The sequence below is a fragment of the Lytechinus variegatus genome, chromosome 2 (assembly GCF_018143015.1).
Source record: "Lytechinus variegatus isolate NC3 chromosome 2, Lvar_3.0, whole genome shotgun sequence".
Lineage (NCBI taxonomy): Eukaryota > Metazoa > Echinodermata > Echinoidea > Temnopleuroida > Toxopneustidae > Lytechinus > Lytechinus variegatus.
Genome location: NC_054741.1, coordinates 20,591,252 through 20,615,425, shown reverse-complemented (window position 1 = coordinate 20,615,425; position 24,174 = coordinate 20,591,252). Strand labels below are relative to the sequence as shown.

Genomic DNA, 24,174 nt, shown 5'->3' with positions numbered 1-24,174 from the left:
ACGTATGCCCCCACCCCTCCCCCCCCCTTTGAGAGACAGTGACAGCAAATATTTTTTATGGGAATATGGCGGTCATACGCAAGAGGTGACTTTTCTTGTCAAATTTTACGGTGGGACAAAATGCAACCTGGTCTAGTGATCGAAAACCTTGTTTGTTTTGTTTTGGTTTTAATTGCTTGTAAAATTTCCCGAGGGAAAATGTGCCCCTTCTTATCTGGAAAGTCCTGGATCCCCCACTGGGGGCCGCGGAAGGGGGGGGGGAGCTAGGTGCAATAAAAATCACAATCAGATGGTTATTTTTTTTCTTTATATTTTTGTACACAGTTTTGGGAAATAATTACCCTTTTGGCTCTTCAAAAATATTCGATGGTGAATGTTGCAAAATTTGTTCGAGGTCTTTTTTTAAGTTAATAATTTTTCATCATTAAGCTAGACCGAAAAATCGTTCTATTTCTGTCATCAGGGATATGCTCCACTTAGCTGAGACTTCGTCTGGCTCCACGGCATCCCCTCTTAGCATCAAGACTAAAATCAGAAAGTGTTTTAAAACTCCTGTGAAACAATGGATTTTCAGTTTCATTAGGCCTATCACATCCACGCACGGGCGTAAATCCGGGGGGGGGGGGGGGGAATGGGGGATACTCACGTGAGAGGGAGATAAACACAGAGGCAAGAAAAGGGACAGACATATTTCCCACACACTTTTTACGATTTTATCCGTTTATATCACATTAATTCCATAACAATCTAATACATATTTCAAATATTGCATCACCTCCCAATGTAATCTTAAATATTATTCAAAATCGTTCCTTTCCGCAATTTATTTCTTTATATTTGCACCACTGTGCTATTACCACCTTTTTGGAAGTTTATTCTGTGGTCTAGCTGTGATGATCTAAAATCATGTCTTAGGCACCCTTATTCCCAATAGTAATGATTCCCCAAATCATGCTCATCTCATCTTTAATCAGTGAGCAAATTATATTTTTCTTTCCTTTCTTCTCCATATTTATTGATAATTTACTTTTATCATATTTTATACTGTATGCGCATCACTTTAAACGACTATAGCAATTTTAAATGCACGCCAATATACGCCCACTTGCTGCATTTCGACCATAATTACACATCCCATGAAATACGATTTCGGTCATCATTATTCCAACTACATATATCTGAAAATTTGCTCGCTCGCCTCGCGCGCACGCATTTGCTGTACATCTGATTTTTATCAATTATTACAAATCCTTCGAACAAATTCATGATAGGCAATTAACTGATCTGGTTTTATATAATGTACACATTAGTATATGCATGTACGTATACATGGCATGTAATGTTCTAACTACTTACAGGCCTTTGGACATCATTTTGCTATCGACCCCCCCCCCCTGCGCTGCTCGCTCGGATCGGACCAAATTAGAGCTAAACAAAACAAACATAATTTGTACGGTACCGGTACTTCCGGGGAAAGGGGCGAGTTCAGTTGAAAGGCGGACAATCATAATTCATATTGTAAGTGATTTTGTCGATGGCCTACATTACATAGTCTCTATTGTTTGTATAGTCTTTTAGTACTCTTTCTTAATGAATTTCATGTATCCATGCTCATGGACAACAGTCATTGACAGGTTTTTTGTCTCCTTTGTCGAGTTCGACTCTGCGAAGCGAGACTCGCACAGATAGCGGTAGTTGCCTTAAGTCGCGTTAGTGATATCGTGTATGTGCTATTCGAATACATGTACCATGGAATCGTGATATCTTGTATTGGCATGTGTGCGTAAGAAATTACGTAGTCTATATAATAGGAATGACTATAGATTGCCACTGGACCTAGTAAGTCCATGATCTGATGACCTTTAATTTATACCTCCACCTGTGATGAATTATAAATATAACTTTAATTTACTAGCCCCAAATATTCACTGTGTAACAATCCCTTGCCTTGTTTTTCTTTTTATTTGTTAATTTGATTTCTGCCAGCAAATGCAGTTTCGACTTTCGCACCGGCCTAGTCTGAGTTTTTATTTAAATTTTTTGTTTGATTTTGTCTTTGAGAGAATTTCCCCACCAGTGATTGTTTGTTAATGTTATAGCATAATAATATCTAACCCAGGGAGCCCAGGACCTTACATGTAAGGCATACTCACCTGACAAACGTGAAGTATGGTCAAAATAATTCTCCGAATAAATAGTTAAAACAGAAATCAAGCACTTACCCTGATTATATGGATGAAGGTCTAACGAGTGGCAGTTTCCTGACATCTGGGCATCACCTTACGTGTAAGGCATACTCACCTGACAAACGTGAAGTATGGTCAAAATAATTCTCTGAATAAATAGTTAAAACAGAAATCAAGCACTTACCACGATTATATGGATGAAGGTCTAACGAGTGGCAGTTTCCTGACATCTGGGCACAAACTGGAACCTCAAAAAAACGAAAAGTTATCTCCTACCCCCGTCTTGATCGGCCATTTTTGTTATGAATCGTAACAAAATGGCCGATCGAGATGGGGGTAGAAGGAGAGAACTTTTCAGAATATCACGATCATGAACAACTGTATTTCGCCGGGGGGGGGGGTGCCTGGAGATTCCTGGAGAAAAAAAAGTCATTTACTGACATACCGGTAGGCTTACTCTCCACAGAGCCTGGGACGGTATGCCATTGCTTTACACATACCGATGAATTGGGCAACAATCATGACAATAATGTTGCTACAAAATAGTCGTTTTCTTTAAGGTTTTGAGCCAAAACTTATGTAATGGCTAAAATACATTATGTAAGCATTTGGCACTAATATTTTGATCAAATTAAACAGAAACAATTGAAAAATATTTTAAGTAGAGAAGCATTTACTTACAGTCTATTATTGTTGCCATCTTGCCATCTTTGTTGCTATCTTGCCGTCTTTGTTATCTCATAGCCTAGCTGCAAAGACACGTATGCAACAATATCGAGCAGTGCCAACTTAAATGAAAAAAATATATTTGCATCGGTCGATAAATATCATGAATCGTAAAATACTTGCATCAGCCGATAAATATGAACAGTCTCCACCTGAGAGCATTCACAGCCCACCAGTAAGCCACAGACAAATAGTGAACTTAAGCGCTGCTGCTTTAGAAGAAGAATATGTGCTTTTCTTTATACAGTTTGCTGTAGGCAGTGAGAAGGATGCAGTCTAGGAAATTTCGAGACCCTCCTAAGGTGACAGGACTATCCCCCAAGGAGGGCCCACCAGGAACCAAACTCACCATCAGAGGTGAAAACCTAGGGATCAATGAAAAGGACGTCTTCAGTGAGTTCATTTCTTCATTATATTTGCCCTGACTTGGATCAGGGATAATAGAACGTTTTGATTGGGGCTTGTTTTAGAAGTACCGGTACAGCATTTCCCCAACAAAATTCTCAATTGTTCATTAAGCATCACCACCAACTCTGCAATTGTTTTAAGCATGCTTTTTTAGGAGAATGTCTTTGTTAAAAAACTTTGTATGAGTGTTTAGCAATGTATTTTTTAATATAAAGTTTAGTTGTGATTGTAAACATGTGTTCAAAGCTGAAGGAATATATTTGCAGCAAACAAAAGTTTTCATGAGAAAGCCTTTCAAATGAAAGTTAATTTTCACCATATCATTGTAGATCTAGATCAGGGGGCTGTTACATAAGGTGGTTCGTAAGTTAAGAGTGACCTTAAGATAGACTGATGAACCTTTTTTGTGGTAAATTATATTCACCAATAAATGTTTGTTGGTGATTATATTGCGCTTAAGTAAGTTGTTCCACCAGTCCTTCTTAAAATCGCTCTTAAACTTGCGATCAGCGTTATGAAACACCCACCAGGATCAGTTATGTAAACCTAACTCTGCAAAATCTAAGGTGAAAAATTATTACACTGGAGATTGATAACACAGATAAGCACGTGTGGGACAGTGTATTTTTATTGCTTGGAAAAAAAATTAAATCTGGTTGGATTGCCATGCATATTTTGCAAATATCTCAGCATTTAAACATTTTTACCAGAATATTTTTTTTAATAGTATGTCTGTGCTCTGTAATTCTATATTATTATTATTATTTGGCACATATTTTTCTTATTAAACATATATTTGGGTGGTCATTTTAATGGATGCTGTTTGAGATTGTTGTCTCAATTAGCATTTATGTATAAATGATTTAAGTTTTAATTTATAGTTGAATCTTCCATTCAGTCACCTCTGGTGTATGATTAGTTACAAAATTAGTATATGAGTGTTAAGTGAATTAAGACATTACTTCAGGGGACTAGTATTGTTGTTCAGCCTTTCTCATGTTAATGTGTCTGCCTGTGTACTGTTTGCTGAGTCAATGTTATTTTTTTAGTGTAGTGAATCTCATAGAATTACATGTAGAAAATCAAATGTTGGGACAGCTTATTGTTCAGGACCACATTAATTACCTGAATATATAGTTCAGTGATAATGGAGATTTCATTTTCAGTTTATGTATTCATTTGGTGTGATCTTTTTCAGGTATCATAGTATGTGGAGTCAACATCACACTCCTAGCGGAATGGATCTCACCCAGTAAGATTATCTGTAGAACAACCAATTGTAAAGGCCCTGGTGATGTCATAGTATCCACCAAGTCCGGAGGTATCGGCACTTCCACGGTCAAGTTCAGAGGACTCCAATTCTTACCAAGTAAGTCAGAGATTGGAAATTTAACCATTGTCATATTCATCTAATGACAGACTATGCTTTGTCTGAGCAGGGGCCGTTTCGTATGTTAAGAGCGACTTTAAGAACGACAGGTGATCCTTTCTTGTGGTAAATGATATGTTCATTGGTGAGTACTTAGTGCATAAGAAATGTTCACCAGTTGTTCTTAAAGTCGCTCTAACTTACAAACAGCTTTATGAAACACCCACCTGAATAGTAGAAAGAAAAATTAAATATGGAATTGTATGACAAACTGCCATCAAAATTGGTCCTACTGAGATACTTGGGCTCTTATAATGGCGAGATGTTTTTGGTTTTGGGGAATGGGTCAAGTTTGTATATTTAGCTGGCTCTTTGTTGATTTCTTCAGAAGGAATTGAACAGAAAAGTTAAAGAAGGATGATAATTGGCTTTTGGTGTTTACTTATGGTAATTCTGTTTTTCCTGACTCTGTTCCTTCTTTAGATCCCCTTCAAGATTCAGCCATTTGGGTTGATGAATCATCATTGTTTGAGAGAAGATTAAACAGCATCAGTCGACCGTCATCACCCCTTCAATCGGGAAGAGAAGATCCTCTGGGTCTACCCATGGAACACACTCCGTAAGCATACTCTTCAATCTTTCAATCTGCCAGAGAGAACTAATATCAGATGGATGGATGGATAAATGAATGAATGAATGAATTATCCAATGCAATGATAATAACTATTTTGCAGCCAATCAGTTATGAATTCATAGAAAAGCAAGGATAATAGGAACCAGAAAATAACATGAATGCTAGTCAAGTCTGGCCCCTTGTAGTTTAGGCAAAATAAACATGTGTTTCTTAACTTGTTAGTTAAGAATAAACAATCGTGTGTCTGCTAAATATACTCTGTAATAAATATATAAACAATGCCTACAATTTACCTAACAATTTAACAAAAACTAACAGTATGTACATATGAAAGTTATATAGCAGAGAGAAAAATATTTGATAGTTGTTGGATTATGTATTTCATTTAACCAATTGAATTTTCCCATATAATAGTACCTAGGTATTAGATCCAATGTGACTGTTTGATACGTGAATGATATTTTTCTACTCATTAAAGTAATGTATACTGATATACCTGTAATTTTCTACCTTTTGTTCATTGGTGTGCTTTTAGAAACTATTTCACCTTTTGATCATATGCATATATGAATTTCTATTTTTGATGGAACATTTGTAGGGGTAGAGTGGTAATCTAGTGATTGGGTATCCCTGAAGTTCTTTACAGTTTTTATTAAGTGTGGCATGATGATCACATTTGCACATTGATGTTTTCACTTTAGTATCTATTCATAACTGACACTGATGCATGTTGTTTGAATTATTTGAACCAGGCAACTTTCTGATGAAGAAGCTCACCAAATGTTTCCTAAAGGTATGTTATTTATTTTTTAACTGATGACGTATCGACAATGTAATTCACCCTAAAAACAAACCCATATGTATAAGTAATGGCTTGAATCGTTCTTTAAGTCTTTAGTTTATAAACGAAAAGATATGAATTTGAGGCAGTGATGGTCACTTCAAATTTGATTATTAAGTAGAATAGGTGATGTTTCATTTGTACATGTTATATTGAGTTCATATATACTTATCTTACTAGAAGTTCAAACACTAGTAGAGATGGAAAATTCCTCAGGCTTTTGGTTTTCTGGTTACAAGGAAATATCTAATGAAGGTTTACGACATATAGACATTCAGTAAACGTTCCGTTGCTTTTTTTATTGTAGTTGTATGATTCTGTTTTGACCATTTAATTTTTGATAAACATGAAAGATATTTCAGTTGTTTGTGACAGAACAGAAAGCTTACTGGCTTAAGTCTAAGCTTTTATTCTAAATAAATTTTTGTCTCTCTTAAAAACTAAATTGTATTAATACAGGGAGTAGCAACTTAGCACACCGGAATTTTGAACCTGCCCTATTTCTCATTGAAAGTCACAGTAGTACCAGGTACGTATTGAAATAAATTACTGTGTGTATAACAGATATATAATTCCAAATGCAATATCGCAAGAATACCAAAGTATGAAAATTACAATTTTAAGTGATAGTATATGTGAATGTAAAATGTTTGAAATTATTTAGAATTGATCAACTTCAATTCATCATATAATTTTGACTGATAAATTCAGACGTCATTAGGATCTTACTATTTAAAAAATTTTGGACTTTGAAAACCAAATGGACAAGTACAGAAACTAATTTCTTCAATATTTTCCTCATCGCTCTAATACCTCCTTCCTCATCCACCATTCCTGTCAAAGACAGGGGAAAAAATACACGGGGGCTCGGGGCGATTTTGCCCCCGAAATGCCCTAAAGAGCCCTGGAAAACTAAAATGGAGCCCCTGAAATTCATATAGGGTCCAATGTAAACTTTAACACAAATTAGGATATTTGGGCTAGTGAGCTCAAAAATAGCCCCGGAAAATAAATTATTAATTTTTTCCCTGGTCAAAGATAATGAAAACAAAGTGCTATCTTGGCCCCATCTTACAAAGAGTTGCGATTGATCTGATCAACCTCAGCTATGTGGATATCCATCAATGTCATGACTTTTTGTACAGGAAATTTGCACAATGTCCTTTGTAAACAAAGAAAAGCACACCGAATTTTCAAGAAAACGATAGATGTTTGAATACATACAGCATTTCTAGAAAATATTTTGAATAAACATGGATTTAGATGTTGACGTCGCTGGCTTTCCATAGTTATGGTTAATCGGATCGATCACAAGTCTTCATAAGACTGGGCCCTGGTTTTGTGATGTAATTGCCTCTTGGTTTAACTCTGGTCACATTGATAGGTATTTTCCTAATATAGAATGACAGTTTCAGAGTGCAGTTTAGCCTACATCATGATTATTTTTGCTTGTTTCTCTGTAGCTTTGTAGATCTTAAGAAAGGTTTGGAGCATTTGAAGAGACAGTCATCTGGTCTGAAGACCGAAGGACCACAGACATTCATTAAATCAAACCTGGGTACCTTCATGAATTGTCAGGACATTCTAGCAAGTAAGAAATGTTATTTCCTAAACTCATACATGTATTTTTTTTAGTAATCTTTGTATTTTATCTGATGCACACACAAAAAATGTTTTTGTTTATCTTTTCCTTGCTTTTCGTATTAAAGTTGCAAAGGACCTTGGTTGAATAAATTCCTGAGTGTAGGTTGTATTCTGTAAATTACTGTCTTTCAACCTATTTCAGCTTACATTGCAGTCATAAATAGGGTACACAATTCACTTATATCACATTTTTGACGTATGCACTGGGCCATGGGCACAATTTTGCACAGTGCAAAACAATCACAAGACAGTGTACTCCTAATATGACAAGTCAAAGATTAAAAATGCAGTTGGATACAATAATTACAAAGTTAACTCTCATTTTTTCCATTTGATAAGTTTGTACAATTAAATGAAGACTTAATATTGATCGGTAATGATGTTTAACAGCACATTGTTCTTGTGGTTTGTACCATTAAATCATCCCATTTTCTGCACTTATTAGAAACTGAAAATTATTTTAAAGAAAGTGAAAGAGTATTCAAGATGTCGATACTGTACTGTCAAATTGTTATTTTTTTTCTCTATTGTACTATTTCCTTCTAAATCAGCTATTCATGGAGACCTGTGTAGGCATGAGAACATCGGCGATCGGTTGAAAGCATCCCCCGGGGAGGAATCTATCGAGGTAGACGGAGGAGATGAAGGGAAGGAAGAAGATGAGATGGAGATGAACGGAGAGGGAGATGGAGGCCAAGATAAGACTGTCACTCTGCAGAAGATTGAGGACTTGCTTATCAGTGAGTTTGTTTGTGCTAAAGCTTTTTCGCTATTTACCTCAAAAAGATTGATAGCCTCATGGCTCAAATTAAAATAGGTGGTTTTGAAAATGTATGAATTGTTCTAAAAAAAAATAGTTATTGGCCATTGTAATCCAAATGATCCAATTTGAATGGATTAAGACCTGTTTTGTAAAACTTTTGTGATGTAAAACCAGGGTTTCCAGCCCATCAGGGAAATCAGTGAAAATTATTTTACTTTTTTCTAGTCAGGGAAAAATCAGGGAAAAATCAGGGAAAAATGCCTCAAATGGGGGAAAGCAGGGAATTTTGATTGGCCCAAAAGTCGAAAGCACTGTAGTCAGTCAGACTCTGTTATATTTTGTTGCATATCAAAACAACATCCATTGAATGACTGGTTATGGTGGTACTAATTTATTTTACATTATAGTTTTTATACTGAAAATGTAATTCACTGCAACAACGTAGAAAACATGCGAAACTGGGAATGGGTTTAAATTGTTATCAGGGAACTTTTTAAGTTAAGGAAAATCAGGGAATTTTTTTTCTTGAAAAGCTGGGAACCCTGAAAACTATTGATGATTTTCTGCTGGTGATCATAACATATGGATTCTAATTGGATTACACAATGAAATTAAGAAATGTTGATACTTGATATGTATATTAATTAAATAGAAATACCTTGTTGATTGCATGTTTTTAAGTGGAATGTGAAAAACTGCAATTTTTTAAATCCATTTAACACAACTACATATTTGTGACCAGCCATCCCCACAACAATAAGTCAATAAGTTACCAGGAAAGGTTTTCTGTAAATAGCTAAAATAGTAATTTGGTCTTCAAGAGGTGAAAATTAAAATAAATAGCTTATCTGAAAGAGTAATTCTTCTTCACACTGTTAGAATCTCAAGATTTAAGATACAAGAGCTTCTTTGAGACAGATTTTTGTGATTTGCTTGAAAGTTTCACCAAGATTACACAGTGTGCACATCTCATGCTTGAGTGAGCTCCAAATTTAAAACGTTGTGTTCTCCTTAGAAGCTCTCACTTAGTTTCTTCTGCATGCAATCACGTACATGTGTGGGTTATTCCTGATGAATTTTGACATGTTATATATTATTTCAAAGCTTAGGATTTGCTGTTTCAAACTCGATAAAAAACTATCAAAATTCATTTTTTGGGACATTTTGGGGTGGCTGGTCACATTTGTGATTCCTAGGCTCTATTGTTCTGATTGCTCTTCTGTTTATAGTACATCTCATATGTTTATTGTACTTCTCACTGTAATTACGTATTCTCATGAAATGAGAGTACATAATTATGCAAATGAATTATTTCTTTCCTTTTTCCTATTCAGAGGGCAATGAGAACGCTCAGAAGATATTTCAGAGTGTGTTACATCGTAAAGACAGAGCAGACTCCACCAGGAATGCCCTCAACGTTCTCAATAGATTCAAGTTTCTCTTTCATCTTCCAATCACAATTGAGAGAAACATAAAGAAGGTAGGAATGATTAATCAACGATAGTTGACATATACATGATATTAATTCCACTTTCTAGTATGAATACCTTAGCTTGTCAATACCAGGGCTCTGTAACACAAAGATTAGCGATCAATCGCTAAATGAACTGACCAATCAATATCAACGTTACATGCACATTTTGTTTAAAATACTGACCAGGGACCAATCAGTGTGATTCTTTCATATTTGCAATTCATTACAAACCTTTGTTTACGGAGCCCCGGCCACTATTTGGTAATTCATGCTATAATATAGAGTAATGGCTTATTTAGAATTCATTTAAAGCAATCAATTTTCTAAACAGAAGAATAAAAACATTTGTTTGCTAGACTTTTTACTAGGCCTTTATCGTAAGTGATGTTGAAAGGTTAATTTGTTTCATAATTTCTTTTTTAAATCTAGGCAGATACTTCTTTCTTAAAATGGTTAAAAAACAATGTCCCTGTACCATTAACTCAGTTTTTATTAAAAACTGTATCCAGTTCCTATTAGAACTTAACTGATATGTGCGTAGGTGTTCCTGTGTTGATTCCTTGAGAAGACAAGTTATACCAATTCGAAAATATTTCCTTTAATTTCATCTTGATAACCCTATTCGGTTTGACATTTTTTGTATGTAATGCAGGGAGACTATGAAGTAGTTATCAATGATTATGAGAGAGCTCGACAGCTATTCTCTAATACACAGGTATCAACTTTCAAGAAAGGTGGGTATCATGGTCATGAAATGATTATGTATATTATAGAGCTCAAATATTGTTCATACACAAGCCACATTATGGAGTATATTCTGTGCTGATGCTATTATATGCTTATATACAACTTTTTAAAAGATCTACTATTTTCATCACCCATTAATAAGTTGATTAAGCATTCTTTTGCTTATGATAATTGGCCTCTGCATTGTTGAAATTATTTATCTTGTGCTTACAGTATTGTATTTATGTCCATTTTGAGTCATGCATAAAATCATCAGTAACATATGAACAGGTTTACGATACATCCAATACATGAAGAGTTAAAAGTATTAGTAACTAACTTACCACCATTGTAATTAGAATTGTTCAAAATCTCATACCTATTCAGTATTGAAATTACTAGACTACCCTACATGCATCAATATAACAAAGGATGTCATGCCAATTAATCAAACCTATAGCAACATACCATTTTATCCTTGAAAAAATACTTTGCAATGATGTATAAGTCATCTTCAATGAAATGTTTACCCTTTGTTTGACAGTGTATGATGAAGTTGAGAATAGGATACGTGAATTACAGGTCCAGCTGCATGAAAAACTCATGGAACTTCCAACACCTTTAGACGAACAAAAGAGGCTCATCAGGTAATATTGTCTTTCTTTCTGTATTGTGAATAGCACAACTTTTTGAAGTTTGAAAATTTGATGTTCCTGTAATATTCTTAATTTGTGTCAACCAGATGTGAATATTTATGTTTAGGATGGCCTTAAATGTCATCACCTGAAAGATTTGATCAGGCCGTAAACCTCTGCATCAATTTGGAACTTCCCCCTCGGATTACTGGCACATGCCACAACGCCCAGTTAAATGAATGGCTTGGGTGTATATATTATGTGTGGACCACATTTAATTGCCTATATGCATGTATAAAACTCGAACCATGTTCATTGTGTCCAAAGCCATCAACATACTCCAAATCAGATGATGTAATCAAGTCAATAGCTAGTTCTTTGTTTTTCCAAGTTTATACAAAAATGCTGCAGATTTCAATTTTCAGATTTCTGATACTTCTCTAAATTCCCCTTGAAAAAAAGCCTAGGATTTATATATCTTTGATTGCTGTTATTGTAACATATGCAGGAATAATTATCCTGGTCTCGCATCGCAATTTGCTCCACATTTTTTGAAAAACTGCTATGCATAAAGTCTTTTGTATAGCATATTTTACATAGGACTGTACATTACTAAGTTGAAAGCTTAATATTCATGACCAAAAATGCTATTCAAATTTGTAAATCAAAATTATTCCCTGATATGACTTAATTGCTGGCTTAACGTTGATGGAAAGTTTGTTTCATTCTGCATTTCAAACAATTCCTGTAAGTTGCATATTCTTGAAGTTCTGTGACTTTGCCATATGATTGTCTTGTCAGGTACCTAGTAGAGCTAGGTGGTCCAGGAGATCCAGCCTGGGAGTGTATTGTCAATGAACACAAGTGGATCCAAGATATACTAGCAGGATGCAAGGATCAACATATCCAGATAGGTGAGCATGCCTGAGTGTTCCTGAGTGAATGTTCAGTCTTACATGGATTGCGATTATTCTGATCATCACAACTATGGAAAGCCAGCAATGTCATCATCTTAAATACATGTTTGTTCAAAATGACTTTTAGATATGATATATTGTATATTCATATATTCACTGTTTTCTTGACATTTCAGTATGCTTCTCTGTTTTCAAAGGACATTTTGCAAATTTCTGAAAGAAAGAATTATGACATTGATGGATTTGCAAATACTTGATCAGATCAATCGTAACTCTTTGTTAGACGATGCCCAGATATAACCGTCTTCAGGCATAGGCAGTTGCCTGATTTCAGGCTCTGAAACCCTCCCATTTCATGCATTTTCTCTTGCTTGTATAGCAGAAGCAAAACATCGGTGGTGATTTTCTGATGACAGCAGCACCGTCAGCAACATAAAATCTTAACCAGGGTTAAGTGTTTGAAGTGTCATCATAACTTTATCAAGTGTAGGGTCTATTTCATGAAATTTGGACATAATGGTAATCAACTATCGCTCGTTAAGCTTTCTAGCTTTTACTATTGTAGCCTATTCATCGATCAATGGTGAATGGAATTACCAAATTCACTAGAACGAAGCATTTACATATAATATTGAAATAGCTTAGGAAGCCATTCTTTTCATGTGAACCTTTTTATATTTACATCAATTTGGGTGATAATTGTACATGGACACCATTGCCAGTGCTGCCAACCACACTTGACCAAAAATCATATTTTTAGACAAAAAAATCATATTCATACCCGTTGTGTACTTTCCTACTATACATCTCATTATTTTGTTGTGCTCACTGTAATTTTAACATGTGTATAATGTATACGACAGGTATGAATAGCATTAGGGGGCTAAAGTCATAGGATCTTCATTTAGTAACGTAATTACATGCATGACTGATAGTTTACCTCATTTACATGTGGGACCCTGATGCAGCTGCTGATGTCACTGCTCCTTTGCACTTACTTAATAGATTATGCTGAATTTCATTTCAAAGCAGTTTTGTCCATTACATTGGCATGTTGCCTTTTGAGTTAGAATATCACTTAATGTTGCAGTACTCAGAATGGACCTAAACTCTGTCTTATTCTTTCTTGCCATACTGAAAAGCCTTTCGTCAGATGCATTACTGTGGAAGATAGACAGAATCAGCATCATGACTTTAACTAGATGAGCATAGCGCAACTGCCCACTGGATGCAAGGTGATGTCCTTCGCACCGCTATGCAATATTAAGAACTCACATGCACATGCCGTACATCGAGTGGTGTAACTGTTCTTGCTGGCCACTATGCGTGGCCACCTAGTCGTATATTCGGATAGAAATGTTTGTCTCCATGATAATCTAGATCCTTTCAATGTCATGATGTATATTACAGAATTTATTCAACACAATGATCACAGACAATGCACAACGACGGTGCTCAAGAAGACAAGTATGGGGTCGAAGCGATATCGCCAATGCGCTAGTGAATTTAGATTCGCACCAAAGATGGTAGAGTGCAGCTAGTACATGCATATGCATGCACGCGCACACACCTGAGTACCTGGCTTGGCCATGGCTGCGCTAGCGCTGGGCACATCGTACTTGCCTGTTGTGCACACACACACATTTAAGGTATGTATAGCGAGAACGGTATATGATATGCCAGTCAGTATAACATAATACACATGCTCTCTCTATCTCCGTCATAACATGCCAACCGTACACTCAAATACACTCCAGCAACGAGCACGTTCGTACGCAATCATGTACCAAAATGCCAATGAGAGATACACACATATAATACACGGATGCCCATAGCTATATTTTTGTAAAATCATATTTTATTTGGAAAATCCTAGTGTCGTATTTTAAGTGAAAAATCGTACGAATACAACAAAATTGTACTATTTGGCAGCTCTGCATTGTATTGACTGCATCATTTTTTCCAAAGCTACCAACTAGTACTGATTTTCACTAATTGGTAGTGAAAAATGAGAACACTGATAATTTCATGCAAAATTCTGATTTCTAAAGTTTCAGTTTCATGTGTTGTTCTGAGGTATTTCTCAGAAAATACTGATTTCCTCACCAAAATACTGATTTTCAGCTTAAAAAAAATCAAATGTTCTTGTCCGGGTTGGCAGCGCTGGTGTTGGATTTCTCAGGATAGAATGCACCTGCACAATTAAATGCCATTTGCTGTGCTGCCGAGGCTTGTCTTTCAGTAAAAACAACATAAATGATTTATATTGATGGGTAAAGATGGTGAATAAATCGTAGAAAATATTTCAGTAATTGCATGTAGTCGGCACAGCTGCAATATTGAACTACATTATGCAGGTTCGACTGCCAAGGGTGCTCTACTTTTTCATCCTTTATATTATACAGCGTATATGAGCTTTAAAGTGTTCTAGCTTCTTTTCAGTCCAAGTGAGTAAAGCTGACTGTCTCTCTTTATTCACATTATGGCTAGACCTGTGCCTTGCTCTGTCCTTGCCCCTATTCCTTCCTTTCTCATCACTGACAGTTTTTCTTGTCAAAATCATTATTCACCATGAAAGTTATACTGTAGGAAAATAATCATCAAAATTTTCAAAAAGTTTTATTTTTTTACACAAATCTCCATTCCAATATAACTTTTTTACACAATTGAATGAGTGTCACAGCATAAGTGTAACTGGAAAGAAATATCTGTTTTCATCTTATATTTCAGATCAAAAAGGATGTGAGATTCTTGAGCCACCGAGTCATGCCTCTAAGGTCAGAGGTCATCGGAGAAACTTTTCTGGTAAGACAATCAATTTGAGATTACAGAGTAGAATTTAAACAAAAAAACAATTGAAACACCAAAATCAGGTATAAGATAATTATACTGAATACTTTCATAAACCAAATCATGATTATTACAAGATAACTTTGTTTTGCTGTGTCATTAAAAAAAATTGGCAATGGAAGGATGATAATTCGAGATCTGGAATTAACACATACATTTGCCTATATCACACCAAGTCATGTTTTTTTTTTTTACTGTATTTTGTTTTTTCTTCTTCAGGGTCTGGTATTCAAGTCAAATTTACATCTGATGCAAACAGTAAGTGAACCTCACTTTGTATGTTAACTATCTTTTCATATTTACTTATTGTTATTGCTTAACTAGTGTTGTGTGACTGTGGCTGATATCAGCATTTGTCTTTACTTGTTTAAAAAGATACTTTTTTAAACACTAACACATCATGCCCTCCATGATGCTTCACAAAATCATTCTGAGATGCACGAGGGTAACGCTGCAAAATTTTATTAATTTTATCTTGAATGCTTGCACACGTTTATAGACCAAATTTATGGTACATGGGTATAGCATCTCAACACCGTGTAACTTGTCTTTAAGCAGTGGCCAAAATTGTTTATTTTTTAAGTGACAGTGCAAAGAGAAAAGGTCTGTGCAACAGAGTTTTCTTTAGCTTCTGAAATTAACAATGCTTTTGAACCAATATTTGGGGTTGAAAGTGGAGGTTTCAACTGCAGAACATCTGTACCAATTATTTGATATTTTTTATTAGAAGGCAGATGAAACAAACACTGTCCATGTCTCAGTTGATTTAAGGTATAATTGTTTTTATTTTTCAGTGGATGGCAAGTTTTCACCCCCACAGCAAGTGCTGTTCTTAGAAGAGCTAGCTGATAACCTTCTATCAACCTTCCCCAATCTCTGGAGGCTTGGTCAATCCTATTTCAATGCATCTGTTGTATCAGAGGTACTTGCTAGCATGGACTTGTTCAGTCATTTTCATCCAAAATAAATAGATTCATTTTCTTATGAAAGTAAAATGATATTGATTGTAACCATACCATAAGTAGATTATAGAAGTACAAGCTGGGGTAAAAATAGCAGGGCTTATTATTATTATTATTATGTAAATAATTGAATGCTGTTTCTTGTCTTAGAATCATTATGCTACTTTATTCTAGAACACTAAAATAATGTACCCGGTAAGTGTATGTATGCAGTTTAAGAAAATATTGTTATAAGTTTTGATTCCAGACTGCCATATAAGTGTAATTTGGTTTCTATCTTACTCTGTTCTGGTGACAGTGTTATTTTATGTTTATTTATTCATTTGACATAACAGGCTGGAGGCAAATCTATGACTGTGGACTCATCGAAGGAAGCTTCATTCACTGTGAGTATAAATTATATTTCTGTCTTTTAAAAAAATTAACACGATTCACATCAATTTATTGTAGATATTTGGACCATCCATTGATTCATCCCTGAATTTTATGTGAGGGGTTAGTTTGAAAATGATGAAGTTTATTAGTTCTTTAAATATGATGAACAAGTAGTTTCAAGTTAAATATATGTCGTTCATCATTTCTTTCAGGCCATGATGACGAAGATCACTACTTACTTTGCGGACCTTGTGAGGGCGGCATTCCTTCCGGAATCACTTGAGAAGAAGAATGAGAAAGAGAGAGCTAAACTAGGAGAGTGGGGTGATAGCAAGAATGAAGTAGGAGCAGGTGCATGGCTTCCTCAGTGTGTTCGATCCATCAGGTAAGGTATTTCACTCTAGCATTTTTTTTTCAGTTCAAGAATGCAGTGTGTCATTGCAAAGCTTACCACGTTTCATGATGAAAACTGTGCAGTATGACTTGATTTGTTTAAATTAATGTTTATATAGAATTGCCTTGAAAGATAATGAGGTTTCACCATGTTTGGTCACTTTTTAATGTTCCAAAATGTAAATTTGATCATGAATTTTCAGTTGTTATGAGATCAACTATTTTAGATTAGTTTTTGAAGTGCTTCTTTTTACCAAATTATTTATCAGTAACTCACAGTAGGTTGAGTTTGTGTCTTGTTATTTCTCTTTCAATCGGAGTATGACTCTTACCCCATGGAAGTCCTTAATCATTACCAGCTGATCTGAGAGTTAACTCTATGGTTACTTAAATCTTAAAGGTCCCTCCTAAGAATGTTGATGAAGCTTGAAGAACCAATTTCCCAGAATCCTGCACTCATTACTAGCTGATCTTAGGGTACATTGTTTGGTCATTCTATTTCTCTTTCAATCCCACAGGTCTTTTCTAAGTTGCTTGATGAATCACTTCTAGAAATGCATTCATTATTGATAATAATAATAGACAGTTCTTGTATAGCGCATAACACATTATAAATAACATCTCTATGCGCTTCCAAAGGACTTGGATATTATTACCCTGGCTTTAGCCCTGCAGCCTGTTACAGCGCTGGGGCATTTCAAGGAATAAATTCCTGCCAGGTACCCATTCACCTGGGTTGAGTGCAGCACAATGTGGATAAATTTCTTGCTGAAGGAAACTACGCCATGGCTGGGATTTGAACCCACGACCCTCTGTTTCACAGTCCGGAGACTAATCCACTGGGCCACAACGCTCCATTACTGGATTATCGGAGGGTTCATTGTTCTATTTCTCTCTTTTCCATCCTACAGGTCAGTTCTAAGTACATTGATGAATCTCGGAAGTTCTGACATTACATCTTTAAGCCCTGCACTCATTACTAGCTTTTCTTTTAAGGTTCATTGTTTGGTTGCTCTCTTTCTGTTTAAATCCTACAGGTCAGTTCTTAGTACCTTGGTGAATCTTGAAGTACCAACCTCACTTCTTGAAGTCCTGCACTCATTACTGGCTGAACTTAGAGTCCACTGTATGGTCACTCTCTTCAAAGAGGCCACAGAAGGTAAGGAGATTTGTCATATTCCTGCTTAGGTGTCAGAATTAACCGATGCCCTGCACGTTCAAACAAAATTTAAGCCTTTCTTCATATCCAGCTCCCATGCAATCATTGACAATATCAGCAAAGTTTGGGGGGAATCAAATTAATATCGGGGAATCGAGAAAGCCAATGAATATAAGAACACTTCAAAAAACTTTGTTGACTGTTCTTAAGATATACATTTGATTGCTTCGTTGACTCGTAGATGATTCCAAATCATAAACAAATCCTTAACCAATCATAGAAGTGACGTACGGAAACCATGTGGTTAGTCCTGGAAGGACTAATAAAAGTAAAAAGAGGTAAAAGTGAAATAGAGAGGCAAGAAAGTGGAAGGTTGGAAAGTAGAGAATTCATTCTTGAAGTAAGTGTAATCCACAGCAAGCCAGACTAGTTTAGAGGCTTTTGTAGTTGGAGAAATGAGGGACGTCTTGCTCGAGTCAGTGAGTGGTGTTACAGAGCTGGTTTTCAGACAAATTGACTGTATGTCTTCCACCCTTCCACTTTCTCACCTTTCCATTTCACTTCTACCTCTATCCTCATTTCTTAGTCCTCATAGGACTCACCAACCACCACGCAAACCTTCAAACATCAACCAAATCCTTCCTATTTAATTGTCTTAATTTTTTTTCCTTCTAGATATTTACAGATGATTCTAAGTATGAAGTTAGGATTAGTGATGTAGTGGTTTGTTCATAAAGGCACTTATCTAGCTATGCCACTTTCCACCCACATATTAATTGTGTAACCAATAGAATGCGATCATGAATGTAATAGGATTGGCACGTATGTGCTTGTGAAATAGTGTATGGAGTGTAGATGATGCACTGAATGTGTGGAACGGTGATGACAATGATAACATGACTGGTTGTATGACCTACTGTATTTGTGTGCCGTCTCTTAGATATCAAAGCTCTTCACGGCCGTGAGACCTGGGTGCTACAGATGGATGAACATGGAGGCATCACAACTTTGGTAAGTTTAATATGTTATAATCATCCTAAAATCTTACATTGCAGCGTAGTGAGCTTCTAGTCAAGTGTGCATGAATCTTTATGGAGCAAGCCCGTGATTGCTATGTAGTTACCATTTGAATTATTGAGCATTTATATAGGCTCTATTCATTTTATTTGAGATTGCAATATGTTATAAGAACTTAATTTAAAAGTTATCTGAGTAGAATGCAGACTAGTAAAAACATATTTCAAAAGTATTTTAGACATTTGACCCAACTCTGATTCTTTTAACAAGCTTTTGATAGTCTGCTTTTAACATTCAGTAACAGATGGCAGAGCTGCCAAGTAGTACAGATTTTTGTCTCACCTGCGAAGCAGAGTGAGACTATAGGCCCCGCTTTTCCGACGGCGGCAACTGCGACGGCGGCGGCGTCAACATCAAGTATATGGACCTAGTTCATGAAACTTGGCCATAAGGTTAATCAAGTATTACTGAACATCCTATTAGAGTTTCATGTCACATGACCAAGGTCAAAGGTCATTTAGGGTCAATGAACTTAGACCATGTTGGGGGAATCAACATCAAAATCTTAACCTGAGGTTAAGTTTTTGAAATGTCATCATAACTTAGAAAATATATGGACCTAGTTCATTAAACTTGAACATAAGGTTAATCAAGTATCACCAAACATCCTGCATGAGTTTCACGTCACAGGTCAAAGGTCATTTAGGGTCAATGAACTTTGGCCGATTTGGGGGTATCTGTTGAATTACAATCAAAACTTTAAAAGTTTTTGGATCTGATTCATGAAACTTGGACATAATAGTAATCAAGTATCACTGAACATCCTGTGCAAGTTTCAGGTCACATGATCAAGGTCAAAGGTCATTTAGGGTCAATGAACTTTGGCCGAATTGGGGTATTTGTTGAATTACCATCATAACTTTAAAAGTATGTTGGTCTAGTTCATAAAACTTGGACATAAGAGAAATCAAGTATCACTGAACATCCTGTGCGCATTTTAGGTCACATGACCAAGGTCAAAGGTCAATGAACTTTGGCCATAATGGGGGTATTTGTTGAATTACCATCATAACTTCGCAAGTTTATTGATCTGAATTTTGAAACTTGGACATAAGAGTAATCAAGTATCACTGAATATCCTGTGCAAGTTTCAGGTCACATGATCAAGGTCAAAGGTCATGTGAGGTCAATGAACTTTGGCCACATTGGGGGTATTTGTTGAATTACCATCCTATCTCTGTAAAGTATATTGGTCTAGTTCATAAAACGTGGAAATAAGAGTAACCAAGTATCACTGAACATCTTGTGCGAGTTATAGTAGTTTTCAAAGTCAGCACTGCTGCTATGTTAAATCGCGTGATGCAGGTGAGACGGCCAGAGGCATTCCACTTGTTTGTATTTAGTACTGAAAAATGAGAAGAATACTGATGGCTTCATGCAAAATACTGATTTCTAAAGTTTCAGCTTTGTGTATTATCTCATAGTATTTCTTTATTTTCCCACTAAAATACTGATTTTCAGCTTTTAAAGTACTGAAATGTTCTTGTTCTGGTTGGCAGCTCTGAGATGCCTATATTTTACTCTTTTATTTTCTCTTCCCTTAGTTCAAGTTTTTTGTTGCTTACTGAGTAGTCTGCTCTCCTCTTGTATCAAGTATCATGATGTGTTTTTTGGTGGAAATTTCGCTTTTTGAGCATTTGGATACCTCATTTTAAGATTGTATTGGACCTATTAATGTTATCAACCATGTCAAACAGAGTCTCAGAAGGAGATAAGAATAGAAATGAATTAAATGTGATGATCTTATTTTATCTTTCAGCCTACTCTATTTGAGAGTATAGTAGTAGACACATTACAACATCTCAAGGAAGTGATCAGCTGTAATAGCTCCAGTGAAAAGAAGGTTTGTATGCAGGATGAACATCATTATTATTAATAATAATAATAATGATAATAATAGAGGTATATTTACCCAGGGTAGCCACTTCAGTTCCGAAAACTGTTCTCCCAGCGGGCCCTGCTATTATTACCCCGGCCTTAGCTTGGCTGCCTAGGCGCTCAAGTATTCAAGGAATTAATCCTGCCGGGAACCTATTCACCTCACCTGGGTCGAGTGCAGCACAGTGTGGATAAAGTTCTTGCTGAAGGAAAACACCCCATGGCTAGGATTCGAACCCACGTCCCTCTGTTTGAAAGGCAAGAGTCAGAATCACCAGACCACGACGCGCCCACTGTTTTTCTATTCTCTATTCCGTTAAAATTAAAATTGCTAAGCCTTTTTTAAAAAGGAAATACTTGATAGTTGCAGTGTATGAAGTGCCAAAAGGTGTTTCAAACAGTTGCAGTGTATTAATTGCCATGTTTTTATGAAGAGAGGTCAGAATAAGGGAACATGATGGTTATGCATTAGCCAACATTTTTTTGTGTATCCTTTTGGGGGCTACTTTCCACATCTTGCTGCAACATTCCATAAGCTTTAACATTTAGTTAATGGGGATGGGCTATTTATTTTTGGTTTTCATGGCCCTTTTGAGCATTTTGGGGTTAAATTACCCCCAACCATTGAGTAATTTTCCCCCCTCTTAACATACCCTTCTAAGAGGATGGCATGAGATAACAGTATTCAAATACTGTTTGATCTTTTTCTATTGAGATGAAAATATGTATCTTGAAAAAATTATTTCATTTGCATTTTTAGTGAATGATATGCAAAGTTGCAGGTTGAGTAAGGGAGAAGTTCATGCTGACAAAAAGTTTATTGAAAAAATAATTGAAATATTTGTAAAGGTTTAAGGAAAATTCATCAAATATTTTAAAAGATCTATTAGAATTTTAAGTTATAAACTTGTGATGTCTTACGGGAGCAACTTCCTCTTATATCGTGTATTGAATTTTACTTGTATCTAATGTCATTTTCTTCAAATATTGTATCTTCAGTTTATCGACAAACAAATCATTTTGTAGTTTGGTAATGCAAAAGTGTAGTCTGTGCAAAGATGTATGATAATTGTTGGAGAATCTTTCCATTTTTTCACTTGTTTCTCCAGATCTTTGATAACAGACATGTAGAGAGACAGACTGTTGATTTATCTTCTGATATGCTCATGGTAAGAGGTTTCTTCTCAAATCTTGTTATTTAGCTCTTGAATATGATCATTGTTAAATTGTTTGATAAATTTCTGGAGCAAATTAAAGGTACATCGAACCTTACAAATGCATGTACTTTCCCTGTTTATTCATACCTATTACAACTGTTATGAGCAGTTGACTGAAATAATACAATAGAGTTTTATCAAACAAGGAAAAAATGATATTTGGGCCAATTGCAGTGTCCTCAGTTAAATTAAATTGCTTTTATTCAAGAACTATTGTGTCTTGCACCAAATGATTATACATTTCAGGCCTCTACAAAAATTTTTTTTGTCACTTGCCCTGTTGGGCAAGTGATGAAAAAATTTGCTTGCCCGATAGAAAAAACTGCTTGCCCAATTTTTTTAATAATTTTTTCATTATGATGGCACTACTCTTATTTTTATTAAGGTATACAAAATAACAATTGAGAATCATGTTCAGAATAAAAGAACACACATTGAAAAGGATATTTTCAGCAACGTAGGCCTGAGTCTTAACGTTTATTTTGGAGAAAAAAAATCGATATTTTATGGGCATTTAAGGTTTTAAAAAACCCTTCAACAAAAGTTGCTAATATTTCATATTTTGCATCTTTAAATCCACGAAATGGCTACCTGCTTACCATATTTCCTTAGAATTGCTTTCATTTACCGTAGTTGGAAACTATAAAGAAAGCCAGTGAAAATTGTTCAGCTCTTTATTGTTCAGCTGTTAATTAGTTGGAAACCATCAAGTCTTTACTTCATCATTTTATGATGTTGCACTCGGTCAATAATTTTTATCTACATGTTTTCACATGCTACTTTTTTTTTCTATTTTGAGGAATACCTGTTCACTTATTAATGAATTATTACTAACATTGTTTAATATTGTATGATTTTTAAGTAATTTTTTTCACTATATGCTTAGAATCTTGGGTGTGTGTGGGTGTGTGCGTGTGTTTGTGTGGGTGTGACTGTGAGTTGAACTTTGATATAAATGAATTCAATATCTAATTTCTACTTCGCCTATTCCAGTACAATAACCTGTACGTGACCATGTAATAAAGGCCCACATACCCTAACTTTTCCTGAAGTTCTTTGAAAACGCAGACTTCTACGAAAATTGCATTTCTCTATGGGGGAGTCTAAATTCGGTGAGAATGTATTCATTAATAACTTAAATATACATGACAATGAAGAAATCATCAAACTTTATTGGAAGTTTTGAATAATATACCCGAAATGTAAACTGTCTGAAACAGAAAATCACCATATTTGAGGCCTTTACTGAGCGAATTGTCCCCCAGAGCTCTGGCAGAGAGACAGAGCTCAGACTGGCTAGCTAGTATGCGCACGTGCGTGAGCCTCCCGCCGGCCTTGTAAAATAGATGGAGCTTTGTTTGATGATTTATTGTCTGATATTTACCTAATCCCCTCAAAAAGGGAAACAAATGAATTTTAAGTTATAATTAACAAATACGGCAAGTTATTTTGGATATTAATAATAGGCCGTTTTGAAAAGCAAAGCCGAATGACAACTCACCAACGCGAGGTCACTCGACTCTGTGATTTATTTCCTGTGTAATTCTAATTCTTTTATCACAGAATCGTGATATCGGAAGGGGGAAAATGTGCATTAGAAATTGCACATGGTGGTAGTCATAATGGACCCCTATACTACATTCAACTGTTTCCCGGCCATTGCGTTGATTTTTTTCATACCTGGTACCATGTGTATGGAAATACGTGGTACAGAAAAAATAACGCAATTTCGGAATTTGAAACTGCGCTATTCGCTATTTTTTAAGGCTTATACATGATTTTGAGTGTGGATTTTGGATGATTTATGGAAAAACGAGGTACAGTACAGAAAAAAAAGACGCAACAACCACTTGCCCGATCGGGCAATTGACTTTGAGAAGTGCTTGCCCGCACGTCATTTTCACTTGCCCCGGGCAAGCGGGTTTCTCGCGCCCTGCATT

The 24,174-nt window shown here is 35.7% G+C and overlaps 1 protein-coding gene across 1 annotated transcript in view; it reads left to right on the top strand.

The window, feature by feature from the left end:
• Nucleotides 1-1,445: 1,445 nt before the first annotated feature.
• Nucleotides 1,446-24,174, top strand: part of LOC121407536 (exocyst complex component 2-like) — a 34,813-nt gene continuing 12,084 nt past the window's right edge. The window contains exons 1-21 of the mRNA XM_041598669.1: nt 1,446-1,518; nt 3,160-3,305; nt 4,519-4,689; nt 5,173-5,308; nt 6,076-6,116; nt 6,624-6,693; nt 7,628-7,755; nt 8,360-8,548; nt 9,906-10,051; nt 10,698-10,779; nt 11,316-11,418; nt 12,208-12,320; nt 15,054-15,128; nt 15,393-15,431; nt 15,968-16,095; nt 16,471-16,521; nt 16,723-16,895; nt 17,941-18,062; nt 19,003-19,073; nt 20,899-20,982; nt 22,127-22,186. Coding sequence (XP_041454603.1) covers nt 3,182-3,305; nt 4,519-4,689; nt 5,173-5,308; nt 6,076-6,116; nt 6,624-6,693; nt 7,628-7,755; nt 8,360-8,548; nt 9,906-10,051; nt 10,698-10,779; nt 11,316-11,418; nt 12,208-12,320; nt 15,054-15,128; nt 15,393-15,431; nt 15,968-16,095; nt 16,471-16,521; nt 16,723-16,895; nt 17,941-18,062; nt 19,003-19,073; nt 20,899-20,982; nt 22,127-22,186 — 2,106 coding nt within the window. The 5' untranslated portion in view covers nt 1,446-1,518; nt 3,160-3,181. The remainder of the gene's footprint in view (nt 1,519-3,159; nt 3,306-4,518; nt 4,690-5,172; nt 5,309-6,075; nt 6,117-6,623; nt 6,694-7,627; nt 7,756-8,359; nt 8,549-9,905; nt 10,052-10,697; nt 10,780-11,315; nt 11,419-12,207; nt 12,321-15,053; nt 15,129-15,392; nt 15,432-15,967; nt 16,096-16,470; nt 16,522-16,722; nt 16,896-17,940; nt 18,063-19,002; nt 19,074-20,898; nt 20,983-22,126; nt 22,187-24,174) is intronic.